The sequence below is a fragment of the Etheostoma spectabile genome, chromosome 10, assembly GCF_008692095.1.
Source record: "Etheostoma spectabile isolate EspeVRDwgs_2016 chromosome 10, UIUC_Espe_1.0, whole genome shotgun sequence".
NCBI lineage: Eukaryota > Metazoa > Chordata > Actinopteri > Perciformes > Percidae > Etheostoma > Etheostoma spectabile.
Window position 1 is genome coordinate 10,981,875 of NC_045742.1, and position 18,777 is coordinate 11,000,651.

Here is an 18,777-nt window from a genome sequence, read left to right on the forward strand (position 1 = left end):
TAAACTTTTGACCGGTAGTGTAAATGCGGACACTATTTCTTTTTGCCAAAGTTGGAACGGTGTTTGATTATTTCACAACAGACATTTCTGTCTGTGCTGTTTTTATCTGTACTCTTCTCACTGGTTTGACTGAGGCTAATTTAGAAAAAGGCAAGTCACATATTTTATGCATCAATTAAAGTTTAGCACTGAAATCAAAATTACTGTATTGAAACTGTATTTATGGGTTGTTAATGTATGTTGCCTGGCCACTTTCAATCAAATCTGATGAAACTATTCCCACATTAAATTATTGATTGAATATTAAATGAGAATGTTTCCCAAAATGTTTAACTCTCATTGTTGTTCATTTGGTACGTATATTTAAACCTGCAATATCTGATTTTACTCTGCCACTTAAAATGAGTTATATTTTAAATATTTGAATTTGACCATGTGACCTTAGCAATAAACAAGCTGTTCTTTAATGTAGGCAACTGTCGTTTTGTGCTCTTTTTGATGTTGTAAGTATCGTTTCAAGCACCATTTAAGTACTGGCATTGTTTTAAAAGAATTCTTTTAACACCGGTATAACGGGTATTAAAATAACGTTACCAAACCCTAATAAGATCTAAGCTAAGTAGGGGGTCGTGAACAGGGAACAATGGTGTTGATGACCCATTTATGCCATTATGAGGTATATCCTCATAGACCCATTCTTTCAATATCTACCTACAGAGTCTTCTATCCATGTGCTGGCGGCACCAGGCTTGTCATGTCTCAAAGATTAATTTTTCTGCCATACCCCAGTGCTGTACTCAGTAATGTACACCTTATTCAGCTAAATCAAACCCAAGCTTTTTTGTGAAAATGTGTTTCCACTTGGCCATGTTTCAGGCCATACTCATAGATTTAGCAGATGTTTTCGCTGGCAAGTAGCTTAAAGTATCTTGGGCTTGAACTGGAACTGCTGATGAAGATATTTTTGTGCTATTGTGTCCTTAGCCTAGATCTCTGTGTAATTAATACACTTAAAGTCCTTACTTCTCTCCTAACCTAACTTCCTGTATGTCCTCCATGAACTGCAGGCCATTGTTCCATATTGTCTGTGTCATGCACAGCAGGCATCTTTTTTTATTAATTTCAAGGAAGTAATTATGCTTCTTGTTTTTCGTTGAAACTGCCTGGTGGACAAGCTGCTTCTTATGATATCTTGTTACATTGCCACAGCTCCCAGAGCCTGTCTAAGGGAGGGTACATACGGACACAGAGTAAAGAAGCAAATCAACTGAGAGAGAGACGCCCCCCTCTCAAACTCAGACTGAACACAGATTAAACTATAAAACTAGACAGTGCTATTCAGATATAAACCAAGATACTGTTACTGTTTTGCCTACTTCTCGCCTAAAATGTTTTCAGAAACATTTTTTAGTGCACTGATTAGCAGTAATACAAGTTTGTGGACAGGAAGTGAGTGCCATACCGTTTTTCACTATTTCGGAGACAGCTCTGATCAGTGAACTTATATATACTTTTCTACCCTTTGAAAAAAAGGTATTAACACTACTCCTTTTCTCTTTTTTCTCTGGCCATGTAGCACCAAAACATGTTTTGCGCCATTCTACTGCATAGACAGCTTTTTTAATATGATGTAAGAAAGTTTCCCAATTACAAAAAAAACTGACTATGCATTCAAGGTGATTCATTATACATTTAGGAAGCAGAATTGTGAAAAAGACAGTGTCTGTCATAGACTCGTAATTTTTTTAAATATTTTGCTTCAGGACTTTTCCAGTTGTTTATTAACCGTGACCATCAAAGATGTTTTCTCTCTAAGCGTGGCATAATATAACAAGCTATGAGGGCTTATGGCACTTTTATTGCCTTTACCACAACAAAGAATGACAATCCCACAGCTTTTTCCGGAAGCCAGGGTCTCTTGTTCTGACAGTTTAAACTTCAAAGGAGAGAGAAAAAATAGATTTAAAGAAGCTCTCCAGTCTCTTTTTTTTCTCCTAGAGAGTGTCAAGCTGTCCTTCAGGCATCAATAGACACATTCAATTTATGCGTCTTGTACTAAACAAGAGTTTGGTGGTGTAGTGAGTACTTGTTAAACAACAAACTTCTACAAACTGGACACAGGCTGTCTGGATATTTTAGAGTGTTAAAATCACTGAGGATTATTCATCTGATGTAACTTATTGGGTTTTGAATCCTAAACACAATTTTGTAGTTCAATGTTCACCGGTTAAAATCGTATCACCTCAGGAGGCCACCTTAATGGACATTGCTTGGGTTCTGAATTTACCATTCTCATCATGTTTTCAGATTTATTTAGATTAAACATATATCCTCATACTTATAGTAAGAAGAAGAGTATACTTCTTTCCTCCTCCATATCCTCTGGTGAACAATGTGGGACATAAAGAATGACAGCACTGAAGAGAAAATTAATTAGGCCCTCAGAACTTCACAATTGGTCACTAGAGATTTCTGTCTGTGGATCTTGTGGGGAAAGATTTCACCATGATACTCTCTTTCCTTGAAGTCTTCCCTTCTCCTCCTTCCTCTTATAAAAGAGTTTGCTTAATGACAAATCAAGACTTGGGTAAAGCTATTTAAACATACTTTATGCCCATAACGTCCTTTTTGTTTTATAAGATGATGTGTACAACCAGAATATTATGAAAATGAAATTAAAGGGCAATGAAAGGTAAACGCAAGAAAAGAGGAGAAAGTGCTTGTACTAATGAAGTTCTCAGCAGGTCACGATGGTGCTCATTGTATTGATTACGGCAACTTTTCAGTTTTAATTGTCAAACGAATGTCATGTTGTGAATTGTGACCTTGTGTAATGAAACCGATTTGGATAATGAAGGTTAAAACCGTTAAAAAGTTGTACTGAGGAGTGGAAGCAGATTCCATTTCTAAGTCTGAACACTGAGACAGACGTATATTACATATAAGCAGGCTAAACAATAAATCTGAAGATGCCAATCTCATGTCCCTGCTGTAAGTTGTTTTGGATAGCACTAACCTCTCAGCACAGAGAAGGATTTTTAGTCTGAGACAGCTTGCGTGCTAGACATCGCATGTGGGATTAATTATTTTGCACAGCTGTTCATCTTCCCGTTAGATTTAACCAGCTCTGTACAATAGACTATAGTACAGTTTGGATCTGATGCATTGTTTTCGCCATGAATCTGGAGGCTTTTCTTTTATTCTCCTTGTCCAAGTCACCATCTGATACACCCTCAGTTGGCAAACATGTCTTTCAGAATTGTTATTGATCCTCTGTCTTTGCTTTGTGTTGCTTTGGCATTGTGTTTTGGTCATTAGAGTCGACCAACAAAGCCAAGAAAACCCTGAGATGCTTAGTTGCATGTATTAATAGTAGGCTCTTGTGGAAACATTAAGTGACAGAGATTTAGGACATTTAACAAATTCCCTGGCAGAATTTGAACCCAAACCCACACATGGTATGCATCATTGCATTTTTATGTTCTGACACCTCAGAGCCATGGCATTGTGTGTGTATTGCTGTATGTATTTTCTGTAAGCCTCCATTTGAGTAGGTGTAATTTTACGTGTGTATATAAAGGTTGTGTTTATCATCTACTTACTAAATTGACGAGATGCATAAGGGAATACCTGTTTGAAACTTCCCGTCAATCCCTGCAGGTTAAATAGTCAAATAGACTGTTAGACTATGAGAGGGGCGGCTGTGGCTCAGTGGTAGAGTGGTTGCAAGACACTGATCCCCGAGTGTCTTCCCGATGCTGCGCATCGGAGAGTAAACGTGTGTGAGTGTTTATCTGATGAGCAGGTGGCATCTTGTACGTCAGCCTTGGCCACAGTGTACAAATGTGAGTGAATGGTTCCTGTACTATGTAAAAGTGCTTTGACTAAAAAAAAAAGCACCATATAAGAACAGTCCATTTACTTTTACATTTACTTGATTGGCACAATAGCATAAATGTCCTTTCCTATTAAGTGGACCCTGAGCTGCTCTTTAGTAATGCATCTTGTTCTTGTGTGGTTTCTAATTTGATGAATGTGAAACTACTAAGGTAGTGGGCGAGAAACTCTTAACTGCTCGAATTTTTAGCTGCTTATCCAATGCTGCAATTTCTTTTCTGTTCCTTTCTCCTCATATGTGCTCTAATCGCTTCTTATCACTTTAACCTTCAAAATGAACTCATTAATGGGGTCTCCATTGATATTGTAGTATTGATTTTTTTTCTCTTTGTGGTATAAATAAATTCTCTGTTGCATTGTTCGTTTTTTTGCTGAAAGTTGATTAATTCTTACCTTTTATAGCGTTCACTTGACTTTTAATGTTAAAATGAGATATACCTCTGCTACTTGTTACATGTCCTGTTTTACTTTACTTTATTTTGCTTTGTCTGAAAATAGTTTGATTTGTTTGGTTTGAAGACAAAATTACTTATGATAAGTCACGTTTCAACGTAATGCATAAGTGTTCAATTATCATAGCGTGTACAGTATATAAACCTACTACCTGTCTTATTTCATTAGCCTACATGTTTATCTAAATTCGGTACCATGACGTTCCTAGCTCCGGATGAAGTCTCACGAGATTAGCTCATATGAAAGTTGAGCAACCCATGAATTTATCAAATTGGAACATATATGTTTTTTTACTCCCTGCTGTCGTATCGCTGTGGACTTACACACTTTGTTGAAACGCTTCAAGGATGTTTCCCAATTACTTCTTATGAGGGACTAAAAGTTGTAATACTTTTTTGAATTGCAGAAATTATTCAAGGCAAATATAACTAAAATGCATATCTAAATGTATTTGTTCAAATGAAAACACATTTCCATCGTATCGTTCATAGTAGAAATTCTTCCTTCTGTGACTATTGATATTTTTCTTATCTTGATTTTAGGAGCATTTGCATTTTATACTCTTCAGTTTTAACTCAGCATGACTGTAGTGTAAACAAAAGAAGAGAAAATGTAAAATAAATGACAGTTTGAGTTGTAGCATCTGTGGTCTGACTAGTGGCACTATATAGGACTAGCTAATTTGTGACAGCTCTCGTGGGTATGTGTCACAAACTACTTCAAAAACAGTGAACGGCTCAAGTCGTTTTGGACCTTTTTTTGATAGGCAGAGTTTTCTTGGTTGCTCAGTAAATGGACTCCTGGAGACATGTTGATCATGTTACTCAAAGTATAGATGTGTAGTGGGCCTAACTAATCATTCATTTGGTCTCAATTGCACAAGGTTCCCTGTCTCCTTTCAGGGAAAAGCCTAGAATAAAAACAGGGGATGAATGCATGAGCTTACAATTGTTTTCATAAAAATAAATAACTACTATAAATTCTTATTTTAAAATAGTACAGCATAAAATAGCCATGCGTAGACCCACATACAGTACCTGCACTAGAACGTGTATCTGCTTGTGTAATGCCATCAAAAGAGTCACTTAATGCTGCAAAATTAGCCAACATAGTCACAACAATACTCTGATGAGGTTCACTGTGTTGAAGCCAATTTCAGACTCGTCAATGTTATCTAATAAAAGTCATAGAATGCGTTGTTGATACCTGGTTGCTTATACAGTACATACACAGATGCTAAACATATTTAATTTGGTTCATTTTTATGCACTTAACTACTGTATGTGTTTCACATAAATTATTGTTTCCTGTCCTGTAAGATGTTTTCCTTTTGGACTACTCACTTTAAATGATCAAATTGCCAATTACCCCCCTCCTCTTTAGATTGTTATTCTGGTAATACAGTCAGTTTCTTCACATCTGTACCACACTGAGTATTAGATTGCACTCACAAATCAGTGTTTACTGATGTGACAGCTTGGCCATCATAAAAATATTTCAAATTCATAGTCACTACCTCATCTACCCCCTCCAGTACAGTGAAGTAGATGCTGTGCATCATTAAAAAGATACCATGCTAAAAAGATAGCATTTCTCCAGCCCAGTAATGAGTCTGTTGGACTTGTTCTTTTGTTTTTTTTACGAGTACAGTGCAAATATAGGATAGATTTGGAATAAAATGTACATCTCGAAGATTTATTATGGCCTGGAAGCATATTTTGTGTCAAGCTGTAAATAGTTTTATGTTGTACTTCACTGGTTCATTGTACATGTTTAAATTAACACGCCAGTAAATGACGATAGGGTTTTGCTTCAGTAATTCATTGTGCATGTTCAAATTAATAAGCCATCAAATTAAAAAGAGACCTACTCCCATCCTTAATGTTTGTCTCACAGATGTCCCAGCTGTGTTGCAGGTGTGACTGAAATACAGTACAATAATCAGCGTCTCTGTAATTGGGCAGATCTTCTCTGTTGTCAGTATGGACAGACATACTGTATGTCTGCAGACGTCTCGGCAAACATTGTTCATTAAAGTAACTTCCTGTCTCTTAGAGCTCATCATTCTTTCAGATTAGTAGCATCTGTTTTGTGACATCATTAAGATCAATGCTACAGTCAGTTTGCTTCTGCATCCTGTTACTCAAATAGTCATTTTCTTGCATCAGTTGTGTCTTAGTTAAGGATGCTTCTAGTATTGTTGATTACAGCAGAGCTTTTCAACAGACTAATCTGGACAACACATTAAATGTTTGGCAAGAAATTCACTTTTTAACTTGAGAGCAAGCTTCTCAGAAACTACAGTTTGATACAAGCTTTAGAGTAGAGGAATAGATGGTCAAGAATTAACTACATGTAGATACATACATGTAGATTCCTTTAAATGTTTAGGGAAAGATTAAAAAAGAGAAACTGGATCTGCAAATTCCTTGAATAACCTGGAGTCCCAGTCTCTGTCACAATAATCATATAAATGATGTTTTAGGCCTATTGGCATACATCTATTTAAATTGTAGGCAATGGCATATAAAGAGCCTTTTTCATGTCCACTAAAGTTTGCTCTAGTAACATGTGTGGTCCAGAGAGCTTTGCATAAACAATGGTTGGTCTTCACAAGGCTACTTTTACTTTTATACTTTAAGTACATTTCCAAGCCAGTACTTTGTTACTTTTACTTGAGTAAAAAAGCTAAATCAGTACTTCCACTTTTACCAGAATATTTTAACACAAGAATCTGTACTTCTACTTAAGTATAGGAAGTGAGTATTTTTTCCATCTCTGCCAATCAAAAATATCATAATCTAATGGCAGTATATCTGGGAACAAGTTAAATCGACAACATTGTAGGCCCACGTATTGCAATTTTGATTATTGCCACCTCCATATACCTAATCACTTTGCAATGTCCAAGCACAGCAGTACAATTTGCTGTTTAAACTTTATCCTCACAATTTGGCTACCATCTAATCGAGGCATTCAAATGTTAGCATTTGAGAAAGCTCACCAGGCTGTGTGCCAGGTATTCGTCATTGATTGCTTCACCATACACCAGTTTTACAGACATGTAGCACTAATATAGTCATGCCCCCCATGTTTGTTGTACTATACATTCCACAGACAACCTCACATCATAGTATTTTGAGTCCTTTGATAGTAAAGATGTGGTGAGTTAAAGATCTCTCTTCTTTTTCTCTTTTTCATGTGATGTTGTCCCCCTTTCTCCCCGCCTCCCAGATATCAGAGTCATCTGTTCTTGTCTGTCACCTCTCTCAGCCGATAAGGAAGTAGAGAGTCGTGCTCCTGTCCAGGAACGGATGTTACTCCTTGACAATTGACACGAACACAAGTGCCTCTGTTCCATTTGTATATAAATAGCTCCAGATAAGGCAATAGAAATTGAGAGTTCACTATTAATACTCTGCACAGGAAAGTCTTCAGTAAGATAGAAAGGCCAATGCTGATGTTTACTGTGCATCGCTCTTTCTTTGCCTGTGCATGTAAAATACTATAAATTTATCAATAAAGAAAAACAGTTGTCCTATCCGGGTTGAATGGCTCTGCAGCTCTTGGTGTGCACTAGTATTGCATCAGTCTTTGCTTCATAGCTAAGTCTAATCGTACAATATTTATAATAAAGAGCCTTCTTCAGCATTCGGCAAGCCAAGAGCTTAAACTAATCTAGGGAATTGTAATTAGGCATTTAGCTGTAGTTGCTGAGTGAAGATTGTTGGAGTCATGACAGAGCAGCTTTAATTTGTTGGTTTATTATGTCCACAGTATTATTCAATCCCTCTCAATGTGGGGGATTTGTTGGGATGAATGCATATAAGGGGGATTTATCATGTTTAACGTAAACACTGTAGCAGTAAGATCAGTTGGGACTCTGCATTGGTGGGGGAATGAATGCCCCTGTGACATCTGCATGTCCACACATAGAAAGTTATATTGGCTTGCTGCAGAGCAAAAATTACAAACATTTAGATATACTGTAATTACATTCTCACTTATTATGGGTCAACACATGATCAGGACTCTTCACTGTTGTTACCCAAAAGATAAAACAGAAAATCAGCAGTCTATTGAAAGCAGAGGCAGTGTAGACAGATTGATTGCTCTTGATTGCTTTATGGTGATTGGCAGTGTGATATTGTGTGTATTTGCAACTGGTCTGTGTACATTTGTCTTCTTTACATATATGAATGTGTGTGCAATCTGCTGGAATGGATTTATTAATCAAGTGGAACAAGTAAAGAAGGTAATTGATGATATCCAGATAAGGGTTCCTGCTGGTCAGATGATCGAGCTTATGAATTATGTGTGGAGGATGTGTAGGATATGGTGCACTTTGACTCACAAGACTTAATCATGAGTACCACAAATGGCTGCATTTCTATGAGCTTGTGCACCTGATTGGACTATAATTTGGGTTTGATATGCATTACTCTTTTAGTGTTATGTCAGAGTTGGTGTTTCAGTCACCTCTGCTGTGGATTGGGTTCAGGTTAGTTTTTCCAAACCAATTTTGGAGGCTATAATTTAATTTGACAATCTCCGCTGCCACCACCTCGCAAAAGCAATGGTCACACACATACAGACACAATTTATGTCCGTTAGACACAGAGGCAACATAGGTTAACTCCCATCCATCAAATTGCAATGGATTTATTTGCAACAGAGACTTATCTCTGCATTCAGCTCATTTTTCAGCAGGTCTTCAGGGTTTCAGTATTATGATCACATTTTCAAGGCAACACAGAATTCAAATTCTATGTGCAGGAAATTGCATGAGGTTGTCTCTCACTCAGTTTTGGAGGATAATGAAATTACTTTTTTCTATAACAGTATAAAGCCATCACTCTTCTAGTTTCAGTAATGACATTACAGTCCTGCCATTTAACAAGCAGGTTCTCTTGTTTTACATTGTTTAGCCTCTGTAACCTATTCATTGTTGTAATATCTCATGAAAGATTCCAGTCAACTTACCCTGGGGAGTGTTTTTTAAACAAAGTTTCTGTTTACACTAAGTATATATCCTTTAGGTCTAACAATAATCGTAATCTAAATTTGCAAAGCTGTATTTGTTTACATCCTTGTTTACGTGACCGCAGTTTTCTTCATCCCTGCCTCTGCTGATGCAGTGTCTAATTTCTTGGATCTTTGAAATCCTTTATCAATATATATGTAATTTTATATTAGGATATCAATATACATCCTTATACTTTTTTTCTGGAACGTCACTTTAGAAACAGACTAGGAATGTTTTGTCTACTTCATTGAAATGATTAGATGATAAATTAAGAAAATTCATCACATTGATGCGGTTTGTTTTATGATTGGCAATTATATATGATTATTTTACAATATGTATTGTCCTATTGCCAACCCGCACTAACCAGTCAAAGACAATAACATCCAAAAGCACACTCTTTGCAAGCGATGTTCTGCCATAGTAACAACCATAACCATACATGATAAGGTGTGACATATGGTTAGTATCTGTCTCCTACTTGGCAGGAGTTGCATTTTTCAGAATATCTCAGTCAATCTCCACAAACTCCACTCTTATTGATGCATTTTTTTTAATCAGAATATATTGAAATGATTGAAAGAGAAATGACAGAGAGAGTTCCTCCCACTTCTTTTTTGTTTTTTCAATCTCACATGAAGCTTGGCTGTCTTCAAGCCTCTACTACTACTACTCTATCTTCACATCTTCACTTTGTTGTCGTCGTTTCTGTTCCTAAACGAGATGAGGTGTAGTAGAACACTCAGGGCACTCTTCACTGTGCCACCACTAATCACCAGACCCCTACCAATTTTATCATAATTAACAGATCAAAGAAGTGGAGAGCAGTCATACATTATTAAACAGACTGTGTGGGTGTGTGTGTGTTTTGAGTGGGTGGGTGTGAGTCACATGTATTTGAAGAATATAGTGATCTTTAAGAGCACATTTCTCTTGTTTCAGTAGACTTTGATAATTCATCAGTGATAAAGTTGTACCCTTTAAACAGGGTTTTTCTACTGATGCACACATCTTATCTTCATGGTTTTAGCTTCTTCTCACATTGTGATGAGACTTAGTTTTCCAGATGACCCTGAAAGTGCTTTTCTGACATACCACAAAGACAAACATACAGACCCGCATTCAGGAGAAGATTAAGGTCAAAGAGGCATCCGCTCTCAGAGAGCAATTGTGCACCTAAGGCGTTTTCTCTACTGTGTGCTTTCCATGCATAAGTATGGACACTTCACACAGCCTTGCAGACGGCAGACATTTCCTCCAATGTTGTGTCTCAGGCTCAAAAAGTTGCCAGCAACAATTATTTTAAGTTTTTTATTTTTCCCTTTGGTTGGAGGACATATATTGATACTTAATTACGCGCATCTATCTGCTCAACCACTTTTGTTTTCAGCAATGACATTATATTATACACTGGGGGTGGTAGTAGCTCAGTCCATAGGGAGTTGGGGTTGGGAACCGGAGGGTTGCTGGTTCAAGTCCCCGTACAGACCAAAGTATAGTGGTGGACTGGTAGCTGGAGAGGTGCCAGTTCACCTCCTTGGCACTGCCAAGGTGCTCTTGAGCAAGGCACCGAACCCCCAACTGCTCAGGGCGCCTTTCCATGGGCAGCCCCCTCACTCTGACATCTCTCCATTAGTGCATGTGTAGGTCCTGAGCATGTGTATGTGTAATTCAGGCCTGTGTGTAATAACAGAGTGAAAAGTGTAGTTTCCCTTTGTGGGATTAATAAAGTATAAAAATAAATAAATAATAAAAAATAAATACAAATATTAAATTAACTCCAAAGTTCAATTTAAGGTAGATTCCATTATCTATCTCTTCTTTCTGTTATTTTGTCTTGTCAGCATCATATCTGTCTTTTAAAAGCAACCTATTTGTACTCTTTTTATTTCGGCCCCTTATCTTTTGAGCAGCCTCTTGAATTACGTCTCTAGAGGCTGTTATAAACCAGTAGTTAGCTGTTAAAACCATGTGCATTTTATACTAAATGGCCCCTAGTGTTTCTCTGCCTGCTGTTGGGCCTTACCGCCAATGGGCCTTTAAATGACTTAATTTCCTATCTGCCTCTTGGGGAGGCTTTTAGGGAAGCTAAATGGCGGTCACAGCCTGCAGAGAGGGAGTATCAAGGAAGCTTTGGGCTGGTGTGGACGCCAGCTGAATTACTTTACTTTACTTTAATTGCCATGGCCAGTAGCCACGCAGAAATGTATCATGGTGATACTGGTGTAGAGTTGCAAATTGTATATTATGTCCATCACAATTTCCACAAATCTAAGTTGGCATATTTAAATTGCTTGTTTTGTCCAAGCTACCGTTTCAAATGTGAATATTAAATATCATAGAAGGAGAAAAAGAAAAAAGAAAATATTCACTTTTTCTTTTTTTATTATACTTTATTAACCCCACAAGGGGAAACTACACTTTTTAGCAAGATGAAACCAGTTCATTTATGTAATTTTTGCTTAAAAAATGACTTAAACTACTGATTGATTATCAAAATAGTTGCTATTGAATATAGGTGGTCAAAAAGACTGATGTAAAGTATTGATTAACTAATTAATTTCAGCTCTATATTGCATTTTTTTTAGAGAGCTATGATTTAGCTTTTTACTCTTAAATCACATTTTGAATATGTTTATTACCTTAGTGTTACATTTCTAATATACCTCAATGAGTTTAATTTTGCTTATTGAGTAGTATTATATGATGTTATTTTCACAATAAGTCTGTTGATTTGGTGATTGTACTCTGCCCACCGCATTTGGACACTCTAATGATCCTGTGAGAGGAGATAAATGTAACCTCCACCTTAACCAGACTATATGCATATTAAGCTCAGGTCTACAGAGTTCTGCATTTGGATCTCTGTGTCTTGAGATCTTAACTTCACATGATTAGAGTGTTCTGTTTATATAATTAGATGTGGCATATGTACGAGGTTAAGCTAAATTGAGCCAACAGCTGAACATAACTAAGCTTATGTTTTTCTTATAGTCATTGATTTTTACTTCCTCTGATCATTTGACCTTGGAATAAACAAGTAAAATGCTGGGATTCAATTTGGGATTTTTCATTCCATGCAAACAGTTGGCTTCAAAACAGCAAAGCAGAGTCCATGTTTTTAGTTAAACATATTTACCAACATTGATTCCCTCATTGGCAGTATTGTCCCTGGCTTCTATTCCTCCTCTTTGGCAAGGTTAACTTATGTGATGTGTGTATCTGTGCCGGGGTTTGTGCTCGCACATGAGTTTATCCATGTGTTGGTTTTCTTAGCAGCTGTTTGCTATTCCTCCTTCGGCTCTATATATTGATGTGATGGTGTAGGATGGTTCCTTTAAGTAGAGCCAAGGCTGACTCCTGCCCTCTAGGTCACTTTGCCATACCAAAATCAAAAGCCCTCAGTGATTGACCCACAGAGCTGCAACTCTGAAGAGTATAATTGATTCATGGAGGAGTGTGTGTGTGTGTGTGTGTGTGTGTGTGTGTGTGTGTGTGTGTGTGTGTGTGTGTGTGTGTGTGTGTGTGTGTGTGTGTGTGTGTGTGTGTGTGTGTGTGTGTGTGTGTGTGTGTGTGTGTGTGTGTGTGTCGGGAAAACATGAGACAATGGATGGCAGTTGAGTCGAGGCACGACGGGCAACAGAAAAAAGAAAAGAACACACAGGACGATGAAAAGAAAGAAGGAATTGGATGCACTAAATGAATGGGAGCACCGGGGCAGATGGATGAACTGAAGGGTGTATGGCAATTGTCAGCAGGGCCTAAAGGCCACTGTCGTTTACTTGACCCAGCACTTACAGGACGCTTTAACATGCTCTATGCGCCACCCAGTTAAATGCACAAGGCTTTTGAATGTTAGCCCAGTCAATAACAACACTGACCTCCAGTGAGGAACAGGAATTAATTCTGCTGAAATGTCTTTGGAAAGCTATTGATGCCCAATGATTCCCCATCAAAGGCCAATGCCTTGTTGTGCTTTCACTCACAATTTAGTAGATTAGATGGGAGCAGTTAGACATTTAGATTTTTTCAAAGTCATCTTTTTTCCAAAATAGAATGAGATGATGGATTTATTATTGTAAATTGAATATCTTTGCTTTGCCTACTCAGCGGTCCAAAGAAAAATGAATCCTCAATCAAAAATTATCAAAAGATTGATCAATAATGAAAAATAATCAGCCCTCATTGTGTTATTTCAAAACAAATACCTCAATGTAAATGTATAATGATATCATTTGCATCACAATCTCATTTGCTTAAAGAAACACTTTCAACATAATTTGTCATGTGTTGATTTTGTTTTTATTAGGAGACTAAAATAGGTTTCTTTCACTTACAGTAACTGTAACGTAGAATGTAAGACAAAATTTAGGAAATGTCAATATTACAATTACCAAATCGTAGACCTTGTTGAATTATATATCATGAACAACATCATCAACATATGGACTTTTTTGCCCAGCTATAATATTCATTGTAAAGCCAAGCAAGAAAACTGTGTGTGAGTGTGTGTATCCTTGAGCACTACAATGACTGCAGTTAATGCACTGTAAACTGTAATAAAAATAGCTATAAAACAGCAGCTCACCACCACTCCTCTCCTCCTTCATTTCAAGACCTCAAAAGTGTCCCCAGTTAATAGGGTTGTGTTAGTTAACAAGCTGGTGAAGTCCTCATCAGCAGCATTATTACAGCGACACACAGACACAGCCGGTTTTATCAGGCCTCTCCATGGCAGTGACGGCAGACAGCTTTGAAATTAGTAGCACAGAGGGGGAGGCAAAGAGGCAAATAACATTATTACATATAATGCCAGCTGTGTCTGAACACCATGAATACTAATGTTGTAGTTGTGCAGACACACACAGGGTTATACACAAAGAACAGAGAGTGTTACCTCCACACAGTAGGCCCTGCCACAGACCTTCTGAGGTGTGAAGTGTGTGCAGGATGCTGCACTTCTCATTATTAACAGAAGTGTTGGCTTTGGCATCAGAAGAGAAAAGGGCAGCTTGACTCAGCCAGCAGTCACAGCAATTTACAGGTCTGTCAGAGAGAAAGAGGTCAACAAGAGGAGAGAATTAAAGAGCATTTAGAGCTGTGAAATATACTGCAGACTGGGAGAATGAGCCGCTGGTGGATGTATGATGCGTTCATGTTGACTTTACTGTAGGGTTTTTATTATGGGGATCTAAATGTGTTTGCTTTATTATGGAACACTTGGCCATGAGTGTGGGGTTGTGAGTTTGAGGTGATGCGTGTGTGTATTTGTCCTGCTAAGTTGGAGAATTTTTTCCAGGTTTAGTAGAAGAGCGCCAGGCAAATGGCTGATAGCATCAATAGCATAATCTTGTTTTACGCTGTATTATTTTCTTACTCTGGCTTGCAAATGAACGCTATGCTCTTTTACTGGAGTACTCATTGGTCTACATTTTGTTTGTGGATATATGAATCCATTCCTGTTTTTAATCTGCTTGTGACGAGCAGTAACTCTACATTTATGTGACAGTTCTTTCGGGTCATACAACAGTATTTCCAGTGGACTCTCTGTACAGGTCACTGAGACAAAGTTTCAAGAGGCCAGGCTGTTCAACCTGAAAGTGAAACAGAACAAACTGCAACAACCGGATGAGTAGATCCTTAATGACAGTGTTGTTGAAATCGCTATGTTGTCAGGCTGACTGCAGAGTCACAGTGGGCTCCGCTCTCTTCTTCCCTCAGACAGAACACAAAATCAAAGGAGGATTTATAGAGTGGAAGCGGCAGGAGATGCCAAGACAGCACCACACTGTTGATAGTAATCTTCTACCTCTGTCAATCTTGACCGTAACACGATTCCTCTTCTGGCATGACCCTGTATCATGATGAGATATCGGTGACAGAAATGATACTGACTCCTCTCTCTGTACCCCTCTCTGTCTCTGTTTTGTGTGTCTGTCTGCAGAAGGTATCTGCAACATGACAATGGACTCCAACTCTATGACAATTCCCATGTCAGACCCCAACGCCTGGGCAACGGCCATGAACAACCTGGGGATGCCTCCCATCGGAATCACTGGACAGCAACTCATGCCAGGTACCACACCACCTAAACCTTACCACACAACACCTAAACCACAACTACAGATGTCTTTTGTTTTGAAAGTTTATTTCAATATTCCACCGGCACAGATACTGTTTCTGGAAGCATCATACAGTATACAGGCTTTTATATTTTCACGTTTGTTAGTGTATTTATCTGATGTCCTTCCATCTAATTTAATCTAATTTTGCAACAACAACATTTTTTGTAGATGTATTTACTTCAGAACGGCTCATACTTTGTTCCTATCATAAACATTTGATTAATTTTGAGTTTTTTCTCCCCTCTGGCTACTATCACTATAAGACATAGCAAAGTGTTTTGTTTAAAAAAACAAATTGAAGACCTTTTCAATGTTGAAAAGTAATCATAGAACATTTTTAAGCTTAGGTCTGTTTCCCAAAGGCTGGATGTATTTTTGCATAGAAAATACATCACTTTAACTCTGTTGTTTGCAAAATGAACATGATTTTTTTATTTTTTATTGTGTGGGGCATATTTTGTGGTTTGTTAATTAGCAACATTGTCTTTGACTGCATTAGTGTTCAGCAGTGTAGGATATCTGCTACTGTTACTTTGAAGGATAAAATAGTAGATTCTCTTGTGTGGCTACATTGATCATTTGAAATAAGTATGTTGGAATAAACAGAATGAGTCACCAAGGTGGGATTGCGATGTTATAATCAGGCATAAGATGGAATACAAGTAATCTCTGTCTGACTAAACCAAACATATATTGGGATTGGTGAACAAAAGCAGGAAGTTTGTTTTTAACCTTTAAGTCCGTCTGCTAAGTTATGCAAGAACAGTCGCAGGTTTTAGTATACCACAAACCACTGACACTTGCATACTTTGTGTTGAGTGCCATTGAAAGCCTCAAACTGTCTTGCCAACTTGCCACAAAGCTGATGTGAAAGTTGAATGGGAATCCTTAATATTTTTCACTCCAAAAAAATTCAAATTGAGTTCCTTTTTCAAGCTTATATCATCATTTTACATCAAACCACATCTGCTTTGTTCAACAATAGTGTTATCATTTCTGCTCTTCTAGTTATATCATATACTGTATATCAGCTAATGTGCACTCTAGAGAGCTTAGCTCAGCACACTACAGTGACTGAAAGTCTATTGCCAGTGGTTTAATAGCATCTGTAACAGTTGGGAATGAGACGTTTATGGGGATTAAAACAATGACATTTCATTCATTTGATTATTTCTCCTTTATTATTACAACCTCAATGAACATTTTGTGAGCTACTGTATTCTGATCTGCCACTATGATCAGCCTTACCGATTGCTTTGCTATCTATAACAGTTTGGTTCAGCGGCAGCCTCCCACTCTCCATCTCTGAAGAGTTATTCTTTTTTCTATCCTCAGTAGAAAGCCTTTCCCTAAAGCCTTTTATAAATCACTTCCCACTTCTTAGCTGAAATGCACTTTCATATTTGTAATGTGCCAGGCGTGTGTGTGCGTGCGTGTGTGCGTGCGTGCGTGCGTGCGTGTGTGCGTGCGTGCGTGCGTGCGTGCACTTGGAGAGGAACAGTCTCCCAAATGCACTCCTCGAAAAAATATGAAAGGAAACACACACAAACACTCAGGCCTGGTATATTTCAAAAATGGTAAACAAAAACCTTGCTACTGAGCAGAGAGGAAAGACACAAATGGCACTTCTCATAAAGGGAAGTGGAGGAACTGAACTCTGGATGCTGGACACAAACAGTGTGTTCTTGAATAGACTGCGCACTTCCTTCTCTTGAACTTTATTTGCAGTGTCTGAAGGCCTTTTTTACTGCAGACCTTTTAACTTGCAGAAGCAGCTCTGTTCCATTTTATGTGCGTCATACCAGTACCAGTGATACCAGCATGAGCCAGAGCCCTGACACTGGCACACATAAATCGAACGCAGCAATTAGTGATGCTATTAGCCACACCTGTCTTTGGCAAGTCAAAATGTCTGCTGTAAGAAATGTTAAATAAACTGATCTTACATTTAAGCAGGCCCTCTGCCAGTTTTGGCCCACAGTCATACTTGAAAACAGGTGCATTTAGTTGGTTTTGCACTGTTTTTGTGTAATGGAAAGAATGGTAAGATACCAGTTGTTGATCAGTGTGTAAAAGAATACATCTTTTTCACAGCAGACATTTTGACCTACGATAGTAGGAAAAACACAGATCAAACCAATTTGACCTTAGTTCCATCAAGTCTCCCAGTAAGCTACGCTAGTGAGCCAGCCAGTGATGCACAATACCAGGACCCTGGAACTTGCTCACCTAATCAGAATCAGAATCAGCTTTATTGACCAGGTATGAAGACACATACGAGGAATTTTCCTTTGGAGCATAGTTGCTCACAATGTGCTTACACATTCAAAACAAACAACCCAACAAACAATATATACACACTAATATAGACACACTAATATATATACTCTAAACAGAAACAATGTAGAGAGATGAGTGCAATGAAGAGATCAATAAAAATTATTTAAATGTGGAACATAGTGCAAAGGGTACTGGGATAAGTAGTATTACGTTATTATATTACAATATGAACAGTATGAACATTATGAACAGTTCTGAAATAGGAAATGAGAATGATGAATAAATAGTGGATAATAAGTGAGATATGAGAATGAGAATGATGAATAAATACTAAATAAATGGAATAATAGTGGAACCAGTAAACAGGTGTTGTAGAGACAGTGTTACTGGGTTATTGGCCAGAATATAACCTGACACTGTGGGTCAGTAGTCAGCTGTTCATCAGAGAAATGGCCTGTGGGTTGAAGGCATGCTGTGGATTTTGATGTTAAAATAAATACACCCATGCTTTTCCTGCTATATCATGCCAAGCTGTCTGCTGTGAAAAACGACAAGGGCTTGCACACCCACCTATCATATGGGATGGATGGTAGAGACAAGCAAAATTCATTACTTCATCGGACAACTCAAGACAGTGCCATGACAATTAGTCGTGTAAGGTTTAAAAATGCTGTGTTTTGACAATATAGCACTATATCCATAAACGTTGGTTCAAGTATCTTGAACCAGTGACCTTGGCTGACGTAAAGCAATTTTGGGTGTTTATGTTGAGGTTATTTTGTGTCTCTGGCGCTTCCACATGCATACAAACTTGAAAAAACACTATCCATGCTTTTTTGAGTGACATATAGTTTCTTAATGTCCTCTGCCTTCAGTCTCTGGGTGAGCCTTTCTACGTCACTAGCCGAGACGAGGTGGCTAACTGGAACACATGCTAGTGCTAGCATGCTAGCTCGTTTTTAATGGCAAAACACTGCTACAACACACACTAGTTGA

At 37.9% G+C, this 18,777-nt stretch overlaps 1 protein-coding gene across 1 annotated transcript in view; it reads left to right on the top strand.

Moving 5' to 3' along the window:
• Positions 1-18,777, top strand: part of enox2 (ecto-NOX disulfide-thiol exchanger 2) — a 171,644-nt gene that overhangs the window by 100,468 nt on the left and 52,399 nt on the right. Inside the window, 1 exon segment of the mRNA XM_032527850.1 lies at positions 15,321-15,452. Coding sequence (XP_032383741.1) covers positions 15,321-15,452 — 132 coding nt within the window.